This window comes from Porites lutea, chromosome 5 (genome assembly GCF_958299795.1).
Source record: "Porites lutea chromosome 5, jaPorLute2.1, whole genome shotgun sequence".
In the NCBI taxonomy this organism is placed as follows: Eukaryota; Metazoa; Cnidaria; class Anthozoa; order Scleractinia; family Poritidae; genus Porites; species Porites lutea.
Genome location: NC_133205.1, coordinates 9,814,683 through 9,837,612, shown reverse-complemented (window position 1 = coordinate 9,837,612; position 22,930 = coordinate 9,814,683). Strand labels below are relative to the sequence as shown.

At 39.2% G+C, this 22,930-nt stretch overlaps 1 protein-coding gene across 1 annotated transcript; it reads right to left on the bottom strand.

The window, feature by feature from the left end:
- Positions 1-6,521: 6,521 nt before the first annotated feature.
- Positions 6,522-21,429, bottom strand: LOC140937769 (epithelial sodium channel subunit alpha-like). Its single transcript, XM_073387336.1, has 13 exons — positions 21,339-21,429; positions 20,227-20,612; positions 19,039-19,156; positions 17,433-17,664; positions 16,730-16,863; positions 14,941-15,104; positions 13,841-13,957; positions 13,233-13,350; positions 12,705-12,783; positions 11,794-11,851; positions 11,089-11,159; positions 8,932-9,007; positions 6,522-7,569 (listed from the first exon to the last, which is right to left on the bottom strand). Exons 2-13 carry the CDS (start codon positions 20,578-20,580, stop codon positions 7,387-7,389), a joined length of 1,704 nt encoding a protein of 567 aa, XP_073243437.1. The 5' UTR covers positions 20,581-20,612; positions 21,339-21,429; the 3' UTR covers positions 6,522-7,386.
- Positions 21,430-22,930: the final 1,501 nt, after the last annotated feature.

Sequence of the window (22,930 nt, the reverse complement as noted above, 5' to 3'; positions counted from 1 at the left end):
CTAACTTACCAGCGTAAGGAGGGCTTTTATTAGATAAGAGGCGTTTATTTGAGAGTGGGCGTTTATTACATCGTCTACGGTAGTCAGAATTAATTAAATGTCAATCTTCGACTTAATACCTTTTTCCGATTGGCTGGAATCAACATCACGCCATTTGAGTAACTAAACGGGAATTCATCGTTAGAAGGCATCGGCTTAAAAGGAGAATAGAAAAAAGCAGTCAAAGAACCGTATGAAGGAAAAGGCCTGTCAGCAGATGAGTTTTACTGACTGGTTCTGAAAAGTATCATCTCCCATCGGCTTGTCGGTTTTACTCGCCAGAAGAAAGAAAGGAAAAATCATGCTGCCTGTGTGCTTGTTATCTGCTCTTTGACGAGCTTTATCAACGGCAAGATAATTGAAGACAAAGCGATCTATAGCGATTTTTAGTTGAGGACTTCTTCTTGCCGGTTATAAAACCACCAGGAACTCACTTTAATAATAAATTGTTGCCTTCTTGCAGATCTTCGATGTTCAGCTCTTCTTTCCCCGCTACCAGCATTCTTTTAGTGTTTTAATTTTTCTTAGACAAACATTGCATTGAAAGTTGCGAAGAGCCGCTACATTTCTTATTAAATAGTTTTCCAGCCCGATTCCTTCAGCAACAACTTGAATAGATTTATGCTGGATTTTATGTAACTCGGCACGCGTCGTTGCAACTTTCAAGGACGGTGCCTTCGATGGACGACCGCATTTGAAATTTTTTTTATAGTACCTTTACTTTAGATTTCTTGTTTTAGGAAAACAAAAGAAAAACAGTGCGAGAAATACGACTAGAATACGTGCATCGCGGCCAGACTTATTTGACAGCTAGTCATTCACAGTTGCGTTATTTTTGTTGTTTTTGCCTGCCACGCAGGCTACGAAAATGTTTGACTACACAATGGTCTGGCCTCACCACGTGGCCGCAGCGCTCTGTCGCAACATAGTCACGGGTGTTAGAGCTGTGGTATACGAAGATACAAATACGGCAAATCCATTTTTATAAACACATGTACTGAAGGGAAGATAGCGATATGGCAGAATTGTGGGATATGGGCTGATTTGAATGCAACAGAGAAGAGCTCGGCGCCAATCAAATGATAATTGATATTGGTCAGTGTAAAACGCAGACTGCGGACTGCAGACTGCAGACTGCGAACCAGGGGTAAAATGCAGACTGAGTGTAAAATGCAGACTGCAGACTGAGAGTAAAACGCAGGCTGGGTGCAAAATGCAGTCCGTGTATAAACTGTAGTCGTGGAAAGGTTTAGGGCAAAAAAATCCCGCAAATACATGTAAACGATCATTTACTTGACATCTGCTTTCAGAAATCCATTCCTTCCTTCTCTGGAACGTCGTCGACGACCAGAAAACAATCGCAATCTTTAACCTTTTTTTCCGTCCGACAAACCTCTACAACACTACGATGTTGATGCTTAAATAAAAGCTGCTGACCCAAAATACCTGTACAGAAGGGATAATGGCGATAAAAAGGGAGTAAATCATTCCAACAACAGAGAACGATGTTCTGCAGAAGATTTGGATGACCTTCTATGAAAGTATGGTAATTCAAGGTACGCAGACTTAAGCTGTTCGGATGTTCCTTGTCAAGGTTCATTGAAACGTCTGGTGAATGTGCATCTCACTGAACAACGAAAGTGACTACACACTGTGTGCAATACATCAATAGAATACAAGGTTCACTTTAAATATAAATATACTTGCAACTCGTCGTCATCGCTGTTGGTATATATCTTCTTCGTCGAATGCTGCGAGTTGGCAGAATAAATGGTTTACTTGTAACATAGGTCTCACATGCGTCCCTAGTCAATCTTGGTATAAACGTTGGTAACGCAGACTCTGGGTTACAGGGGAAAAAGTCGACTTCCACATTGTTTTCTCCTTGTCATTTTTCTCAGTTTCTCCCTAGTGTGGTCTTAAGATTTTATTCTGCATCTTAGCCCTAGCCTGCCTTTTACTCTCAGTCTGCAGTCTGCATTTTACCCCTGGTCTACAGTCTGCAGTCCGCAGTCCGCAGTCCCCGGTCTTCCTTTTACACTGACCGTAATTAATATATCTCCCAACGGAAAGTTAGTGCGTTCATGTGCCGTAGGAAATGAATCAAATTTAGCAAGCTATAAATGATCCACTCCACTCCACAACACAGGGAGCAGAGGAGTTCAGTTTGAATTAGATAATAAAGAATCTCTTACTTCTTTGATTGCTGTAATCTGTTAATTCCCCGTGTGTGATCATTCTGGGTCGTTTATCTGTTAAACCTTTCGCTCAACGTTTCTTTCCGACCGCCATTATTTTGAAACATAACAACCGCTCAGCAATCAAAGAGGTAAGAGATTCTTTGTTATCTAATTCAAACTGAACTCCTCTGTTCCATGTGTCCACAATAATAATAATGTCCGCTTGAAAGAAATCCTTGAAAGACATTTTTTTTAGGGAAATAGATCTCAAAATTTAAGACACGTCAAGAGAGAATGATCTAGCTCATTCTCTCTTGGACACGTCTTCTGCTATCGTTTGTTTAAAAAGAAACTAATCTCTTTTGTCACGCAGTGCAAACTCCCTGATCCATCCGCGCTCAACATTAAAAGAGCGCGTGATCATTTAAAACTTTTAAAAGCCTTAGAAATACGGGTGGAATATTGTTTTTGACTGAGCAAAATGTTATCTTTGCCGATTGAGAAATCGTAAGGCCGATGTGTTTTCTGTGCAATCCAGCATTGATCTGATTGATTTCCTGTGGCACAAGAATAAGTCAGGATTATTTTACATCTCGATACCGGCCTACATCAGTATCACTGCGGTCCTGGGGTTGTGATCTACACGGGTAACTGTATTCCTTTCGGATATAAATTAATCGGTAAAGAAACATTGCTGGGCACTCAAACCACTTACGATATACTGCGGAAACTGAAAATAAATATGAGTTTTTTAAAATTTTTTACATGCCGTGAATTTGCTGCCTCTGTTAACCGCAGGCACCCCAAGTTGAATAAGACTGAGAGTAGTACAAAATATTTTCGTTTACTGTCAGAATTAAAAAGTAGATTTTATTTAGTTAGACGCGGCGTTCGTAGACAGTTTGAGTAAGTTAGAAAAAAGCAAAGGGTACTATCCAGTTCACACAACTTCAAAGTAATTAGTTCCTGAACTAAATGTAGTGGTCCCTTAAAAAAGGGAATAAATCCAAAGTATGAAACTTTTATTCTACCAAAGATTCAGTTTTGTTTTCAGCTTGACTTAAATATCTAATTACCACACCAGTGAGCAAATATTCTGCATGATTTTTTAAAGTTCTCCTGCTAAGAGTTACAGTGCCAAAAAAAAGGACTTGTGAAGGTTGGCTAAAGCAAGGATTATAAGGCGGATACTGAAATAGTAACTGTACAGCTGTTTTCCTTGCCCGGGGGCATACTTTAATAAATATTCAGTGGGTATAGGTGAGATGATGAGGGTTTGAAACTCTGGCCCTGTTTAGGATAAAATCCGTACCCTGTTTAGAGCAACACCCTCAATTTCATGACTCGATTTAGGACAGAACCAAATGCACGCAGTGTTGTTATTAAGGCCTGCTTTTCACTAGCGAATAAACATAAGCATAAGGACTCCCCACGCGCAGAATGGCATATTTGACCCAGTTCCCAGTACCAGCTCTCCTCAACCCGACGATAAACAAGACGGCGGACGAAGCGTCCGCCATATTGCTTTTGATATGTTCGGATGAGGTCTGGGTCAAAGTGATCTATGATTGGTCCACGGTCTTGTGGTTATGCTTCTCTTGTGCTTAAGTCATTTATTATCAAAATTGCAATTGAGCAAATTCAGCCAGTGCTTTTGTATACCTGTACATACAAACAATTTTCATTAAGCAAGTCAAATCAATCGTGCATACCATACTTTCACGTATTTCTGGTAATTAGGTCAGACTAGCAAGAAATTAAATACCCTGTTAAGGACAGACTCGTGCAAAATTATATACCCTGTTTAGGACAGAGAGGACAAAAACCGTACCCTATCCAGCGCACATCTCCGTATATACCATATAAAGTAGTACCCCACGGACTTTCCTACGGGCAAAATGACATTTAAAGCGTGGAATCACTCACGGAAACAGCAAAAAAAGCTTGGATGTACAACAATCACATCTGAAAGCAAAGAGATGTATTAAAGTGAGCGCATTAAAATAGGCACGGCGTTTTCATTACGACGTCAGTTAACAACAATTTTAGCACAGATGTAAGGAGGTTCATGCTGGTACTTGAGAAGCCCATCGCGGGCGCACATCCCAGTTTGTACGCTTGCGAGATTGTCAAAACAAATATGGCTTTTCACGGTTATTTTTGTGCAAGATCACTTTTAGCTTTAAATATTTTATTAGAGTTAAGAGATCTTAAGAGGAAACGTTAGAGAAAAAATATTAAAAAGTCTACGAAACGAAATTTCCACTGCGCAGTGATCTCCTATTTTCCACCTTAACAAAAAAACTGCGCTCCACCGAATTGTTTTTAAATAACTGTACATTTTCCTTTTCTAATAATACCAAAAGCTCTCGTCCGAAAAAAGTGGGGGTCCTCGGCTTATTTTTTTTAGTTACCTTATAATATGAAATTAATGATCCATGAAATTAAGGTATTGGAAATTAACGCGATTTAAATTAACGCGAATTTAGTGGAAAAAGATTGAATTTAGAAAATTAACGCGAAAGAGAGTGAAGCATTTCAAAATGAGCTCAAGGTAATTAACGCGAAGTTAACAAAGAAACAAAACTTGTTGAGACAGCAACGTTGTCGTTGGTCCTGTGCCAATACATTCATTGTTCTCGGGTTTAAAATACCCCTAATTTGGACCATATATAGTCATTTGGCGGTAAATTTGATTTTGTTTAATTAGCTGTAACTTCACGCCATTTTATCCGATTGAGATAGGGTTTTCACTATAGTATTCTTTTTGTGTAGCAAAAATGTCTTTAACGTCTTGAACACAGCTTTTCAAATTTTTAATGTTGTCACTAAAAATAGGTGTCACTTACGACGTCATGCTTTCAAAAAACGTCAAAAATACCTTTACAATGGCGAAAATTAAAAAAAAAAATTTTTCTCTAATTAAGATGTTCTAATGTCTTGCCTTGCTTCATTTGAAATATAAACTATTCCTCTGTGAACCAAAAATTGAATTCAGAAGAAGTTTTAAAGGTAATTATAATTTCCATAAACGTGCGAAGGGGTCAAGCGAAGAAATCTGGCCACTTCCAGGGTTATTCACAGGCGCTGATACTAACGAATCCCAACTCCTTTAAAATACTTCTCGTTCTTAGGTGTCAAGAATTTCAAACGTGTATCGAGAACATGGAGGTCGCGGAAATTAACGCTCACCTAATTAACGGCGCGGAAATAAACACGACTTAAATTAAGGTCGGAATTTCTGATTAAATTCATATTATTTTCTAGCCTGAGAAAACAACCGACATTTGGCGACGCTACCACTGGCTGCCCCGCCAAATGATGTCCGAAAATTCTATACTGATGACGCGTCCCAGATCTGGATTTTGCTTCTAATTGGTCGTGCCGCGAGGAAAATTTGATTCAACCGATCAAAAGCACTACCCAGATCTGGGCAGTGACGAGTCGTCAGAATGGAATTTCTGCGCTCGTTTCTCAGACGTCATTTGATGGGGAAACCAGTGGTAGCGTCGCCAAATGTCGGCTGTTTTTTCAGGCTAGTTAGTTTTATGAAGCGTTTATTTTGGACGTTAAAATGAAGGTCTGAAAACTTCTTAGGATGCGTAGCCCTGGTACGGCCACGCTTTTTTCGTCACAAAATACGTCATTATGACGTCATAATGAGGTATTTCGTGACAAAAAACGCGTCATAACACCACATACACTAAGTAAAAAAAATACAATTTGATTTTATGCAACGTTGTCATTGGTCCTGTGCCAATATATTCATTGTTTTCGCGTTTAAAATGCCCCTGATTTGGACCATATATGGTCATTTGGCGGTAAATTTGATTTTGTTTAATTAGCTGTAACCTCACGCCATTTTGTCCGATTGAGATGGGGTTTTCACTATAAATATTCTTTTTTGGAAGCAAAAAGGTCTGTACCGTCTTGAACACAGCTTTTCAAATTTTTAATGTTGTTACTTAAAATAGGTGTCACTTTCAAAAGACGTCAAAAATACCTTTACAATGGTGAAGATTTAAAGAAAATTTTTCTCTAATTAAGATGTTCTAATGTCTTGCCTTGCTTCATTTGAAATGTAAACTACTCCTCTGTGATCCAAAAATTGAATTCAGAAGAAGTTGTGGGGGGAAAAGCCCTAGCAACGGACCATCGTGATTGGGTCATTTTATTATTTTGAACATGCTGTATACGAGCACCCCCGAGACCCTGTATACGAGCACCTCCTGATGATGAGCAGCTGGATTTTATGGGGGGTATGAGAGAATGAGTTACCGCTAATGACGACGGTTAAATGCTTACGATGACAATAATAATAGCATTTATAAATAATGAAGTTAAAACAGCTTTATAGAACATTTTGTATTTACAATGAAATGATGCTAATGAATAATACTAACTGATCCTGGCCTATCAAAATGACATCAAGCTAGGGGGCTGAACATCAAAACATAGAATGCCAACAATGCACTAGCTGTTTTGGGGTTGTCATTTAGCTCTCCGGAACAGAAAAATATTATATTGAATTTTTCAGAGAAAGAGAGAGAGAGAATGAGAAAGTACTGGGCCGAGCCTGGCGATGACTCGTTCCCAGACTTTCCGCTTCGCGCTAACTCGATTTTTGTCGCCACCTCAGGTAAGCCAGTCACCTCTCAGCATGCCTCTTTTCAAGTCCTTACGAGTTTAACTTAACCGAACGTAGTAAAACCAGGAAAGAGACTTCGAAGAGACACAATAAATCGTCTCATTCCTATTCGTCTCTCGGGTTTAGTACTGAAACAAGTGACAATTAAAGATCAAATCAAATGTGTAGTTATTTTGTGCATGGGTGTAATCAATGTTTATTATTAAATAGCTATATAACCTTTCTCATAGATTTAAATATTTTTCAAATTAAATAAATCGTTTATCTCCAGATAGAGCGGGTAATTACTCAGAATATGCGTATAAAGAGATGAACGGAGGGTTTTTTTGGGCCAAGACTGTATGATTTACAGCTATATGACTTTTCAGTCTCGTAGATTTGAATGTTTATCAATAAAATCTTGTATCTCCAGATCGAGCGCGTTTACTATATGCGTATAATCAGAAGAACAGAAGTTTCCTTTTTGTGTGTTGGTTACCAAGACGGTTAAGAACAAGTCCAGCAATGCCACGTCAACTATTAAAATGCTTTTCTTACTGACTGCGAGGACGATTGTATTCTACCATCCAGTCGTCTCCTCAACTTTCTAAATAATGCGTAGGCTATGAGCAACAGCAACTCTAAAACCTCAGCAAATGACAAAACAGACATTCCTATCCAAAGGCCCAGGGAACCGCCAAGATCGGACACGAAGTTAACAAGCTGTGGATGAAAATGAGAGATAATTAAATAAAGGAGACGACGGACAAAGTGCAGCTAAGGAGATAAGTAATGATCCGGGTAAGGTGGATAGCAATTTCTTTTGTTATGCGGCAACGGTGCTTTCCCCACATAGGAATGTTCTCATTTTTACATAGAGAATGGATAAACCTACATGAAGGCCGTTTACGCAATAAAATGCATTTACACTCCACTTTGAAAGGGTGTTTTTTGTGTTAAAAGATTTTTACCAATCACAAGAGTTGAAAACAATAGCTAAGAAAAGTTTACAATTTTACATGTTCCCCACATAGGAATTCTTTGTTATTCAAACTGAGACCCGGTTTTGTTATATGGAAGATGGTTGGAAAGTAAGGATGAATATACGTACCGCTTTATGAAGTTTTGTTAACTTTTGCTGTTTAAGCCAATCAGAAGTAAGTACAGACAATAGAAAAGTTAGCACCTTTTTTGCATTCCAACATGTTCGTTGCCGTTGTTGCTATCGTTCTTATCTGGACCGTTTCTTAAGCTCGTAAGGGTTAGCGCGGCACGATTTGGCTCTAAATGTTGCTACATTTTGGCCGCCGCTTTTTTTCCTTTAGTGAAATACTTTGGCCATGGAAGTGAAAATATTGCTACTAAAATGAATTTGCGTTTTTCGAACTTTATCAGGTTTATTCTTACTGCTTAGAATGTCAAATCTAGGCCTCACCAAAGTAAAAAAAGAAAAAAAAAATAGGTCGTCGTGTATTTGCTTCCCCATAGGACATCTCATTAGGAAATTTCACGTGGTAGCTATGAAACTATAAGGATCCATTATGGCTCTTGAAATATCTTATTGCCGTCGCCGTCGTTGTTACTTAGAACTCCCTACAGTACATTAAGATGTTTGAACCTCAGACTAGTATAGTGGACATCAGTTAGGGTCGAAACTTTTCCCAGGCACGGAAACTTCATGAGGGACGTGACCCTGAAGCAGACGAGTGGGTGGGTGGGTGGGTGTGGGTGGGGTGGTGGTGGGGGGGGGGGGGGGAAGAGTTCAGATTTACGTGATGGGGATAATCAAAGGATTTTTATGGGTACAAAGTAACGATTTTGCGATGAGATGACTGAGGAAATTTTATAGCTTGTTTTAGACTCTTTTGTTGGATTTGAGTTGGGTTTTTTTGGTGTGGGGAGAGTTTCACCGTAAATTGATTCTGCTCTACTTGAAGCTTTCTTTTTTCACGGCTTTCTTTATTTGGGCTCGCTCCTCGCCCCTGGATCTTGGTTTTTTAATCATTTGCCCCCATTCGGTCATCCATGACACTTTGGAATCGTAGAACGTCCACGGGCCTTACGATAGCAAATCATCGCACTTACTACATAGGATCGCTCCTCTCTGATGAATTCATAGTTGAGTTCCTCGTAAAATATGTTAAGTTTGAGCACGTTAGATCTGTAAAGAAATGAGATAGCCGTTAAGGGTAATTATGCCAGAAAAAAGCAAAGTCATTGGATGCCGCATTTTCCTCTTTGATTGTTTTTGAGAACTATTTTTAAGCTGCGATCGTTAGTTCAATTCACAGTGTAGACACTGAAATCGGAAAGCAACACTTGGAAGAAGATTGACCAATCAGAACGTGTTCTGAAAACAAAAGATTCTCAAGTTTTTTGCAAACGGACCAATAAAATTCAAGGCTCAACTTTGCGACCGTTGAAAACGTTAAAACTGTTTGAACTTACCTGACCTCTGAGGAAACAGCCCTTAGATTTACAAATGTTATTGGCCATCCAATTCAGCAACACATTTCGGTACATCGACGATTTATTCAGTGCTAACAATGTGGACTTTGGAAATTACATCAGCGCAATTTACGCGTCGGAATTGGAACTTAAGGACACTTCCACATCATCTACTGAAGTGTGTTATCTCGACACTAATATCAAGACTGGCGAAAACACACCTTTCCGTATCAGCATCTACGATAAGAGAGAGGACTTTGCATTTCGGATTGTCAACTTTCCTCATATGGACAGCAACATTCCCGCCAATCCATCTTATGGTGTTTATATATCTCAACTGGTGAGATATGCTAGAATTTGCACGTCCGAAGTTGACTTCATCAATAGACTCTGTGGACTTTCATTACGACTCAGACAGCAAGGCTTTGAAACCAATCTACTTCAGAAATCATTTAATAAATTCTTCAGTCGCCATGGTCTTATCGTCGAGAAGTATGGTGCAGCCCTGCGGGAGATGAGATTAGCAATCCAGGCTTGAATTGCACCATTGTATCCTTACATTACTTATTTATTGCATAGTGTTGTATTTCAGTTGTATCTCGGTACGTGTGCGCGTACAATTTTACTTTGAGCGCGCGCATTATTTGTTTATTTATTTAATTGACAGGTGCATTTAGTTCGTTTATTAACGTCTTAATTTTACTTTGCGTTATTTTCCTCACTTATACATTGTCCGTGACTGTGCTCACATGGTGGGTGGCTCCTCCTAAAATGTTCTGCAATCGGTATAGGATTTAATGGAGCCGAAACCAATTGTGGAATTGCACGCATTTTAGGCATCCTACTGATGAACAGTTGCGACACGTAGATATATTTTTTAGCAACTAAGATAATTTGCAGTCTGTCTACTTTGAATTGGTCCGTTTAAAAAAAAAAATTGAGAATCTTTTGTTTTCAGATAACGTTGTGATTTGGACAAACTTCTTCCAAGTGTACCGGTTTGAGTGTCCGCACTGAAAGGTCTGTTTCAACTGTCGTGCTACTGCCCTGCTAAATAAGCTGGCTCAACTGTAGCTTGACTGCAGCACGACACTAGCACGACTTGGTTTCGGACGTCGAATTTAAGTCAGTCCAATAGAACGGCTGTTCATGTTGCCAAAAACAAAGCCAGAATTAAAGAAACTGTGAAGCAATCTTTTAAATGTATTCTGATGTATTTATAATTTATGAACTGAGCTCTGCACGGCGGTAGCGCGACGTTTGAAACCAATGCAAGGCGAGGTACTGCCGTGTAGCACGACAGTAGCACAACTTGGTTTCAAACGTAAAACTACTGCCGTGCTAAAGTCGAATTTAGTTCGATCAATGGCCATTTTTATAGTAAAAACGCATTATCCGTCTGGACAAACTTGGGAAAATATTTTGTTGTTCGTCTGGGTTATGCGTCTCTAGTATAAAGACGAGCACAAGACGGATGCATTATGCGTCCAGACGAACCACCTTTCGTAGTGCGTCGTTCAAGACGTATTTCGAAGGAAAGTTCGTCTGGACGCATAATGCGGCTTGTGCCCGTCTTTACACCTGACACGCATGACCAGACGAACTACAAATGTTTGCCCAAGTTCGTCCAGTCGGATAATGCGTCCTTAGTACAAAAACGGCCAATTTAGTTCGGCACGGCAGTAGCACGACGTTTGAAACGGGCCCAAGAATAAATTAGATTTTATCGTGTTATTCTGTTTGTACAGTTACAAATTTTTACATCAATAAATGGAAATACATTATGCAGTTTACCTGAAATTGTTTGTTCTATTTTCAATTTCTAGTTCAATTCCTTTCGAGGCCAGCTGTTCAACATAGAAAGCCTGCAACAAAGAAACTTTGTTAACTTTTACTAACAGGGCTGCAATGGAAATAAAGAAAAAAAAGGCTCTACAAAACTAACGAACAATAAGGCAAGTAACTTCATTGAATTAGAGCATATTCAAGGGAAACAAGATAGACAGAAACCGAGATATGATCACGAGGGATTGGGGACCTTGCAAAGGTGATGTTTGACCGTAATGTGTCGAATAAGGTTGTTCAGAACAGTGACATCCCGGCCGAAAAGGCCGTATAATGGTGAAACGGTAAGCGCGCATGGCTTTTGGTTATAAACTTATGAGTTTTCATCCTTCTATTTCAGTGGACAAATTTTGGTTCGAACTCATAAATTTCCTTTTCTTTTTTGATGTCACACGCCAATATTCATTTCATTTTTTTCCCCTTTGAATTGGAGAGTTGGGGTAGTGTAAACGGAGGAAAGCTTGATTTATTTAATCAATTTATTGACTGGCCATACAAACAGATCGATAGAATTTCGGAAACGGATCGATAGAGTTTTGGAAATCAATCTCAAAATTAAGTCTTCATTTTTTTTTATAGACTTAACTCATACTTTTGGATTTACTTTGCAGTTCAACAAAAAAATCTCAAGGCGATAAACTTTATCATACAAACCTGGTACGCCTCAGAGGGCCAAGAAGAAAAGGACGACGTTAATTTAAACACATTCTCTCTGCAAAATTTATGAATAAAATCACCATAAGAATTGCTCCTATACGCGGCACCAAAGCTGTAGGGATAGCCTAGAGGCGATCTGTTTTCTGACTGCTGCCTTCCGTTTTGATCAACGGATTGACTAAATGACTCGCCAAATTATCTTTAGCCTTCTGGAGTATTTTTCTTCAGTAAATCCACGGAATTGTGAGCTTAATATATATTAGAAGAGAGGCCTTATTAGCTAGCTAGACTTAAAAAATGTCCATGTCCTTGTTTAATGAATGGTGCAATTATCTACTATATTTTGACTACATTTGCAAGTAAAAGTACGCCCAACATTACGTTTTGAACGTGTACCTGCGCAGTTGATTCTGTCGTCTCTGATTGCATCCGCATATATGTCAAACTTGTCGTGTCAATTTGATTCAGAAATCACAGGGGTGGTTGGGGAAATGGGGGAAATTATTTGCTTACTGATGCCTCAGACTGGAGATTATTGCAAAGGAGGAAATGGATAATGATTGACTGATTGTTGATTGATTGTCTGTTATTTGACTGATTGGTCGATTGCTTGCTTAATTCTAATTATATACAGCTATTTCCAAAAAGGTTGTCCGAAAAAGTGCACGCGACAATCCCGAAAGGTATTGCGGGTGGTTTTGAGATCACTGCTCTTCATAGAAATTTTGAAAAAATGGCACGAGAGGCCATGGACTATGTTTCCGAGTGCTAAAGCGAAGCATCAAAAGTTGGTTCGACAGCTACAGTGTCAGGAACAGTGTATTGATCATATCCCATATGACCTTTCGGGATTGTCGCGTGCACTTTTTTCCGACAACCTTTCTCGAAATAGCTGTATAGATTTTTACCTGCATGGTGGTGGGCATGATTTGGTGCAGTTTAACTCATTTCGTTTGAATGCTTTTTGAACTTTGCTCAAACAATTAACTGAGAAGCAAAGAGAGGAAGAAGTATCAGAAACTTGGAATCCTGTTCAAATCGAATGACATCCAAAGGGCAACGAACTCCCTTAGACCCTGGAATAAATCTATTTTGCTGAGTTGAAGGATGAGAGGGCCAGTTCTTGCTAAGAGAATCTGCTGACTGTATTAAAACGAGGGGCACATGGAAAGGGGGCGGACTACTCGATCGATACTCGACATCTGTCAGCTGTCTCCTTTACTCGTCTGCAGTTAAGTGAGTTTACTCTAAACTGACACCAGTCTCCCCATGGGACCCCTGAAGAGAGAGAGAGACCTAAGGTGGGGAGGGGGGGGGGGGAGGTTGCTGAAAAGAAGAGAAGGAAAGGCCTTTGGAACATTGTTGAACACTGAACCTTAGTGGAGGTGAGTGGTAGATCAAACATTTTAAGAGCGACAAAACTCTTCGATTCTTACCAACCGTCTTGTTGAGGATATCGCAGACTGGAGTCGCATTAGAGGGAATAGGAAACCTGTACTCCATGCATTTACACTCCTTCCTTTGGTTAAACGCCAGGCAAGACTCTTTACATGCCTGCATAAGTAAAGACAAAAGCAGAGAAAAATAAATTCAAATGAAATTCATATGTTAAGTGAATACCAGAGTGTTTTATTACCAATACCTAATGTCTTAAACCGTGTAATTCTGACTTGGCACTTGAGTGGAATAAGGCGTGCCGTTTACCCTAAACTCCCATGTGGGCCCCGTTCGGTAGACACCCAGAGGAACTTTTGTATTCTACTTAAGAAAATGAAATGCCGGTGGACCCGCACCGGCCAGTTTTCAGGTTCCCTGACCTAAATGAAAAATACTGAAGTACGTTGTTACCGTATCTCAGTCAACTAAACTGCTTAAAAATTCTACACAGCCACAATCAATTCTTTGCTAAAGATTTGCTCTTTTTTTTTCTTTTGGACCCAAATTCCTATTTGAGCTATCGAAATGTCCAGCTATATTTGAATATTCTGTTTAGGCCGAAACACCCCCACTCTGCTGACTCGATTCAACTCCGCAAAATACTTACAGAGCTGGAATACCCGACGTTGAAGGTACGATTGTACAGATTCGCCTCGTCCATCTTCGTCTTATTTTCATTATAGCATCTATTGTTATTAAATGGATCTTCTCTAATTATCTCCACCTGCCAATAAAATGAAATCACGTTCAAGCCAAGTCTAGAAACTGTAGAAAAGCACTCAGTTCCGCTCAAACTCGAATTACATCAGAAGGCCAAGCTCAGAAGACGCCGAACTTAATTCGAATCTTATTTAGATCGGCTGAATTTATTCAGACGCCGATCTTAATTCCAGCCGAAAAAATTCAAAAGCATAAAAATGCTCGTTTCGGTAAAACTGCTTGAAAAATTATAATTTTTGCATTAGCTTCGGGACATGAAAAGTTCGGCGTCTGAATCAAAGCCGCTGTTCCGGCCAGGCTAGGTGGGAAGAACGGCTGAGCCGTTCTAAATTGAAATAGGCGTTTCCTAGTTGATTAAGAAGCCGAACGTTTCATGTACTCAATTTAAGGGTGTCAGTAACACGCGGGGTCGGGGTTAAAAGAATGCTGTTTTAGGGTTAGGGTTAGGATTAGTGTCAACCCTAACCCTAACAGCATTCTTTCAAAAAAAAAAAAAGATAGACTCCGACGCCAACCGTGACCCTGCGTTTTACTGACACCCCCAATTCAAAGTATTAGGTTCGGCTCATGAAAAGTTCGACGTCTGAACCGGTCCTTAAGAGTTCTACAGAAGCTTGAAAATTCACTATAATTAAATGCCACTGAAGTTAATTTAGGAAAACTCCAGTGCACTAGTCTCAAAATACAAAAATTAACGCGAACGAAGATGTGAAACTAATAATAATTAAAAATAATGGACACAGAAGTGAAGCAGTGGTGCCCGTTGTGCGGAGCCCTCGAATAAGGACGTAAACAATAATGTGCAATTAAGACATTTATAACATTAACAGTGCAAAGCCACTGTCTGGCTAATTAGTGGTGGAGTTGCTACTGAGCTGTCAACTTCAGGAACTGTTTTGTTTTTGACCCAAGTTGCACGTCGCAGGCAAGCTTACCGACACTCACAGCGTACAAAGAGAAGACTAAAAAATCGAATTGGAGCATTACCTTTCTCATGCCTATTGACGTGGCAAACCCTGGCGGCGCACTAAGTCCCTTTTCGCGAGGAAACGCCATCTCGCCTTGATTTGAAATGTCTATTCTTACTCCGGCTTCTTCTGCGAAGGCGCCAATATATTCTTGTTGCTGGATATTTAGCTCAAGAACTAACCCTGGAATAAGGAAATACAGAAGTTTTGTATCTTATACAGGTATGCGCTCACATTAAGAAAGCGAACAAGCGCCTTTATTTTATTGTTCTTCTAATGCGCGCCAACGTTCCACTGAGCGACATTGTAAATTTTTACTGCACCGTGATAAGACCTGTTTTAGAGTACTGTGCGCCAGTATTCCATCATGCGCTTCCACAGTATCTTAGTGACGACATCGAACGAGTGCAAAAGAGAGCGCTCTCCATCATTTGTCCTTATGCGTCGTATTCAGAATGTTTGGTCAGGTTCGATTTAGTAACCTTGCACGCTAGACGCGTGGCTCTGTGTAGCAAGCTTTTTGAGTCTATCACGTCATGCCCGGATCACAAACTTGTGCCTGTCTTACCTCCTCAGAGAGAACACAGACATAATCTAAGACAGTCCAGGCCTTATGCCATGCCCCGTACACATACAAATCGTTATAAGAACACTTTTATTCCAAGTATGTGTACATAATTTTTTTGGACTAGTTTGTACCTAGCTATATAGAGAGAGTTTTTCGCATTTTTATAGAAATGTTTTTTGTTATAATTTCAATTAGTATTTATATTTTTGGAATTTATTTAATCTTAGTTTTAAGTAATTGTAACGCAATTCAGTCTACGGACTGCCATGTTCGATATTTTAATAAACTATCTATCTATCTATCTATGCACTACGTGATATGAGTTGACCAAGACAACTAATTTTGAGGAGTTAGAACTCAAAAATCCCTCTTCTCGGACGCAAAATTTACTTTCCTGCTTTGAAATGGATTCATAAACAGAACCGTCTGCATTTCCCTCTTTGTCAGCTATATGGTATAAAGCCGGGCAACTCTTCAAGCGATGAATGGCCTCTGATTACATATCATTTACTAGAGCAGTATAAACTAGAGTGAGCAAGCATCCCTATTTCAGGTTTTCTCTTGCATGCCTGTTCCTATATTAGACCTCGTTTTTCTGTGTCGGGTCACGTGCTCTTTGTGAGTTTGTGAGGTTTCCTCGCCTTCCATCTCGGCTACGTTACAAATATGCATCGATCGAGAAGGCCTTGGACAATTTCTTAGAGAGACTAGGCAAGATTTAAGGATTTGAGTCTTACCAACATAGTAAGCAGGAAATTTTTAAGGGGGTGCTAGCTATTCCAATTCAGTCCGATTCAACCTCGTTTCAGGGTTCTGTGGAACTTTTCCCTACGCCCTACTCTCTACGTCTCTCTGTAGGTTATTCGAACTCTACTTAAAACGTAATATCAATAATAGTTTTGTTGTATATCCTAAATTTTCCCAGTCTATACATTCTCCCAATTCCCCATTCATACGGAAATTCTCATGAATTCTTGTGTGTTTGTTATAATTCTACGAAAATACGAAAGAGAAAAAATCAAGTTGTTTTAAAATGGTTAGCAAGGGTAGATGTAACGAAAAGAAAAGTCCCGGCATTAGGAAAATGATTAATTTAGCGCCGAGAACAGCGCAGACCGCGTGTATGAATGACAATAAAACACGGCGCATTGCTTAAAAGGGCTCGCCTTAATCAAAATGAACTTTACAGACTTTAGTTGGCAAGAGTTCCTCTAGTATTACTCCTGTGTTGTTATCTTACCGTGCGATGGCCCCGGTTTGTTTGACTTCAACAACGAAACTGTTTTTCCTTTTTTGTCTCTTCCAGCATTGAAGATGTAGCAGTTTCCATAAGAATAATGCCAGTAATTAGTCCAATAACTGCTTGTGAAATTTCTGTGATAAAGCAAAATAGGAGTGAACAAGTAAACATAAAAAGTTTTTGTTTGTGCTCTTCGTGTCATGGTACACAAAAGTGCACTCCATGTAGTCTGGATCCCAACTGTTAGCCAGATTCCGGATGTTTTGAGCCAGGAGCCTATAAGCCGGAGTGAGCAGCTCCCTAGTGCCCTCGCAATGGCATCCATTTTATTTTAGATGGATTTTCAGTGAATTTTGATTCTAAAATAAGCTTTACAAGTCCATCAGTTGAAACCGGAGACAGGAAGATGTTTCTGATGTTTTAACATGATGTTTTTTTCGCAGGAAAAAGTGCTGCACAATGATAAAAATAAACCGATCTGTGAAAACGCCGTTGCACAAGCCAAGTATAGAAGTTGCACCCTTCAGGTCATGGTCTCCCGCTTGAGCTGAATTCCCAGTTCCAAAGCCCAGGATCCCGGATCCCACAAGAAAAAATTTCTTGGATTCCGGACTCCACTAGCGAAACTTTTCCCGGATTCCAGAATCCAGAGTTATCTTACATGCATGGGGAGACAAAGTAAAAAGAAGCAATTACTACCTACCCACACGGTATTCCACGGTACGTGCAACTCAACACAAAATCCTCAAAAGCATGTCCCAGTGGAATAAGTTCCTCGGTATCAGTTTCTGCCATAACCATAATCAACTCCTCTCGTCGCCTGAAGTCTTCCTCAAGTGAATCGGGATTTTCAAAGCCTTCTTCTTCCTCTTCAGATGGCTCTGCGGGATCCGTCATTAAGCCGGCTGCTCTTTTTCGACGCCGGGCAGGTGCACCTGTCAAATTGAGAAAAATTCCGAATCTACTACCCCAAAATGAGTGCCTCTCCCTCTTTCAACGATAAAGGCACTCCTTTTAATTTTATCATTCTGAACATTGACAATGCTGATAAATGTAACCGTTGTTAAAGCTACGGTAACACGAGAAACAAAAACGGGCAACTTGTTTTGGAACATTTTACTCGTACAGAGGCCCTGAACGAGATGTTGCGCATTATATTTTACCACCTGCTGTCGGCAAACCTGTCTAGCAACAAATCAGGTTGTCGCAAGTTGCGTGAATACTGACCGACTGACTGGACGAAATTATGCAGGAGTCACGCCATACACGGCTGGGACTTCTACAACCGCAGTTCAAAAATGAATTATTTCATATACTTCACATCATTTCACTCCTCACGGGAGATATGAACTCAATAAATTGACCTCGCTCCCAATGTGTGGCTTCATAGCTCAGTTGGTAGAGCAACGCACCGGCAACGCAGCGGTCACGGGTTCGAATCCCGTTGAAGCCCTGATTTTTTTCAGGCTTCTTCATTCCAGTTGCTTAAATTGGAAAATTTACTGCGATGATCATTCTTCACTTTCATCTACAACCGCAGTTTAAAAATGAATTATTTCATATACTTCACATCATGTACACATTTTGTTGCAAAAAGTACAACTACTCTCTACTTTCTGCAACAACTTTTAGTAACCCGTAACAACCTAATTGTTGCAAGACAGCTTTGATTCGTGGGAGGTAAAACACGCAACATATTGCTTTCCAACTAATTTCAGTTTGCAGCAATGTTGCAGAACGAGTTGTATGTTTCTATCGCCAGTTTTTCCGTACCTTAACCGTTTACTTAATGTTATTGATTTGAGTTTAAAAAGGGGCGTTAATCGTTTAAACTTTTGTTGCGATTTTGTTGACTGTTGCCATCATTTTTTTGTTAAAACGGGTAACGAAAATGATAACTTGTTTGCTGAAAAAACGAGCTGAAATGTTACGTTACGCGTTTATCATACCCATTGATCCAAATTTCAAATTACAGACAAAAAGATTAATGATCATGAATTGAATTTTCTTTTAAAGCTTTCATATCTGAATCTAAATTTCACACTAACCCCTTCTTAACCCAGCTTTGAACACCCCTGTCCAGATTAATTAGATTTCATTGTTTCGCACTATAAACGACGAATTCTACAAAGACTTGCGCCATGCAAAGTTTAGAACATCTACTGGCCTAGAGGCGGTCACGAAAGGATTGACACCTCCACTTCAGATTGCCGGGTGTGTGGAAGTCCTGGGCCTTTTTGGTAAATTCTTAACGTAAGGCGTTTTTTTGTGGGAAATTGTTACACCGTTTATTATTACTAAAAACCGACCTTTTAAATCTTCGAGGGCTCCCAATATATCATTTCTTAAATCCTCTGGGAGGTATTCTATCGAACTGAGCTTCACTGCGTTGAAGTTGCATATGGTAATGGCAGGAAAGTCGAGACTCTGAAAATACAGAACAACTTCTTAGAAAAGAAGATAAAACTCCCTCTTAACAACGCCCTGAACTCTAACGATAGCTATATTGAAGTTCGATCAGTAAGTTGGTGTGATTTTTATAAAACTCTGTTATTGTAAATAGTTTTAATTCAGTAAAACTTCTGCAGGATATGTGATTCGCCGAGTTGCCGAAGAAGCTTCAAGTCCTCTGTTGTTTTTTTTTTTCAGTATGGTATGTCTTCTTTTACTACGTAGGTGATGCAAATTCTCTGCGTGCTCTGTCAAGTCAAGTCAACTTTATTTAGACAGCGTAGCTGGTATCAAAAGGAGCCCTGCGTAAATTACGACTACAAGATAAAATTAATCTAAGATTATGTACAAGGATTTTAAAAGGTGCATAGAAGGGAAATTACATATCTTCATAAAAATCACAATTTGTTTAAGATTAAGGCAAATAAGAGAACTATCGAAGTTACCTAAGTATTATATTAATAAGAAAAACTAATGACTAAAGTGAAATCTAAGAGTTCTTAAAAATAGAAAACGATGTTTTGTAGCTGGACTATTTTAAAAAACGTATATACGTATATATCTCGAAATTCTTCCAATACACTCATTCAGCAAGGTTATCATCTTTACGACAGGTTTATTTTGAGGGTTACCATTGATTGGGTAAAATCGGAGGAAAAGCTAGAGAATTATATTTGGAAGTGCAGCGAAAATCCTCGTGGCAAAATCAGTGAAAACTCATGGAAATTCATTCTCACGGATTCATGGAATGCTCAATCAGAAAAACGTTTTGTACTTTCTGGATGTACACTGGTTAGAAATCCAGATGCCCCGCGCGAGGAAACGAAAATGTATTAATAATAACTGGTTGAAGTTAACAGTGGAATACAAGCAGGAGGTAGAGCCCGTTAAGAGGACAGGAAAACTCAAGGAGAAAATTAAATCTTAGCTATAAGATTTGCATGGTGGTTACACTAGTGAGTGATAAAACGACCGTCCTAAAACTCCACGCAGGGTTATATTCATGTATCTAAATGTGTCGACAGTAAATGAAGCTGTTTTCTCACCGTTTCATGTTGTATTGCTACATGAGTGGCCAGGGGTCTTGCCTGGTATGTTTTGAAGAGTTCAGTTATTTGCCACACAGATACTCCAAGTGCGGCAAGGAACAATAAAATCCAAAATATTTTTCTGATCAGCTGCCTGGAGGCGAGAATTCGAGGCGGTCCGTGACCAGAAGTGTATTCAAAATAGTCCAGAATCAAAAACCGAATGGAATATTGTTTCTCCTCTTCTTCCTGTTCTTGAGGTTTCTTGAGATCTTCATGAGAGCTTAGCGCCTTTTCTAACTTCTTTTTACGACTTTCTATACTTTCCATCGCAAGTTCTATATCGCTGTCACTTCTGTCTCCTTTCAGCATCGCCTGTTAATAATGTAGTCTGTGAAAGCAAACTGACAAAAAAGAGGATTTTAACTTATAAACTCTTTCGCGAATTCTGGTTTGAGATGAAATGATGTACCCGATAAAGCAATGAAACAAGGCCTCTTGTACTCATTATAGTAAGCCAAGCTGCCAAGAATAATCGCGTAATCTTTCAAGAAGTTTCCTTTAAGTATTAGCCCGCTTGCAAAGAAAACACAAAATATCAGTATCGAGCATTATTTTTAGAGCGCATTTTATCAATGAACAGTACAAAGTTTTTATGTGCGCTGCCTTTAATTTCGCTGGAAAATTGAAAGTTCTTCAATAAAAAATACGGCGAAGTGGGCACTAATGTATTAATGTACAAATGTATTAAGAATTAAAAAATAATTGTAATGATATATAATTAAAAAGTTCTCACAGGTTAATTAAACTGATCAAAAGTGCTTAAATTGTATTGTTATCCCTCGAGTGAAAAGGGTGTAAATATGAACATTCTAAATTTTTGTTACATCATGGTTACGCGTAAAAGACTCTTATTGAACCCTCTCAGCTATTAACACAAGGGCGCAAGAAAGTACATTTTCCACTAACATTTCAATTGTCGTTCAGCTGTCAAGGTTTAGAAACAAAAAATTATAACAGCCTGCCTGTGTTATTAAAGCCTAGCAAGCTTCAAAGCTTTGATTGCATGAATGGTTACAACAAGTTCTTCGTGCTCAATCATCGATACCTGAAAGTTAAAACTACTTTACCTGAAATATCCATAATGGGGCTGATTGGAATGAAGTGATTTATAGAAACATTAAAGGAGTTATGCAGTTCTAAGTCAGACAACTGAGCAAAACTGGGTTGGCTAATTCATACTGAACACAACTTGTTTTGATAGAACAAGGGAAAAGACGCAATATCATGAGTTGAAATTAAAAAGAAACATGGTTGATATGCGGTCTACAACATCCTTTAGAAAAATCAATACTTAATTAATGATAGATAACAATAAGTGTGGGCGTATTCTTCAGCCCCGTTGCGATATTTTGTTGCAACCAGCAAGAATAAACTTTCTTGGAATTAAAGGATACCTCAGAAAAATAGATTTCAATTATAGCAAAATTTAGGGTGATTTAGGATGGAGCAATTAACATGGATTAAAGTGAATTAAACAATTCAATCAAACTTTTGCGTCTAGAGTTCTTTAATCTACACGGAGAGCCTAGGGTTAAAAAAAGAGATCAAATAAGTGGGAGGTTTAAGGTGGATATTTTTAGAAGGCATTAATATAATAATTAGACAGTAACCTTGATATATTAGGGTTAGAAAATTAATTTTGATGATTAAGGAGTTTGTCGTAGACTATTCCCTTAGACTCCACAGCATTGACAGCTTTGAACTTTAAGCATATCTTTATCCAGGATATGTTTTTGACTCTGAAAAGCCCCGTGGGGACGAGCCAATAAAGTATGTATGTATGTATGTATGTAACACAAAAGACGATAAATTCTCCATGAAAAAAAAAAAGCTAAATCTGAAAAGAAACCTCGTTAAGGTCAATTTGTTTTTCACCCAGTGATGGGATTACGTGCTCTCCTTGGAAAATTGGCTCAAATCAACTATCAACATTCATTAGTGAGAGTGCGGAGTATAATGCACGCAGCATGGGATCCCTGTGGGCCAATGCGGCCGCGCACGCGTACTAGGAGTCAAGCTTTTGTTTTTCCAAAGACTTGGCTTGCTCACTTGCGTTTCTTTTTGCATCATTTCTCTAGGATGTTTAGCCCCTAGGGTTTCTGGTGTTGTATATGAAATATAGATTGCAGGCATTGCATAGAAACTACTCTGTGTCACACATAAAATAGGCTTGGGCTTAACTCGTGGCAGCCTTGTCCCCAGGGCTTTATTCGAGGTTGAACTGACAGACGGGGGTTACTTTGGTCCTAAAGGGTTTTCTTCATGAGTAACGGAGGTCTGCCAATAACGTTAGTTAATTTACGTGACTCGCATCACGTAACGAGCCCTGAAAGTTCATTGCGTTTCCTTCCAACCAAAAAAAAATTATAAGTCAACGTAGAATGACACAATTCCAAGAAAGCCGTGACATTTTACTGAGAGCAGATGTATATCAAAAAAACGGAGTCATTCTAATTGCTTCGTTTGCGTTTAATCATTTAAACAAAACGAGGAGGAAATACGATAAACAAAATTTATTATTACTCTAAAATATTTCGCCGTTTCTGATTGGCTTTACCGGTTAATTCTTCCCTTACCAGCCGCTGGCGCAGACCATATTTGGAGGTTGCGAGCAATATACGATTGCCCCAATGTACAATCCAATCCCAACCTCTCGGTT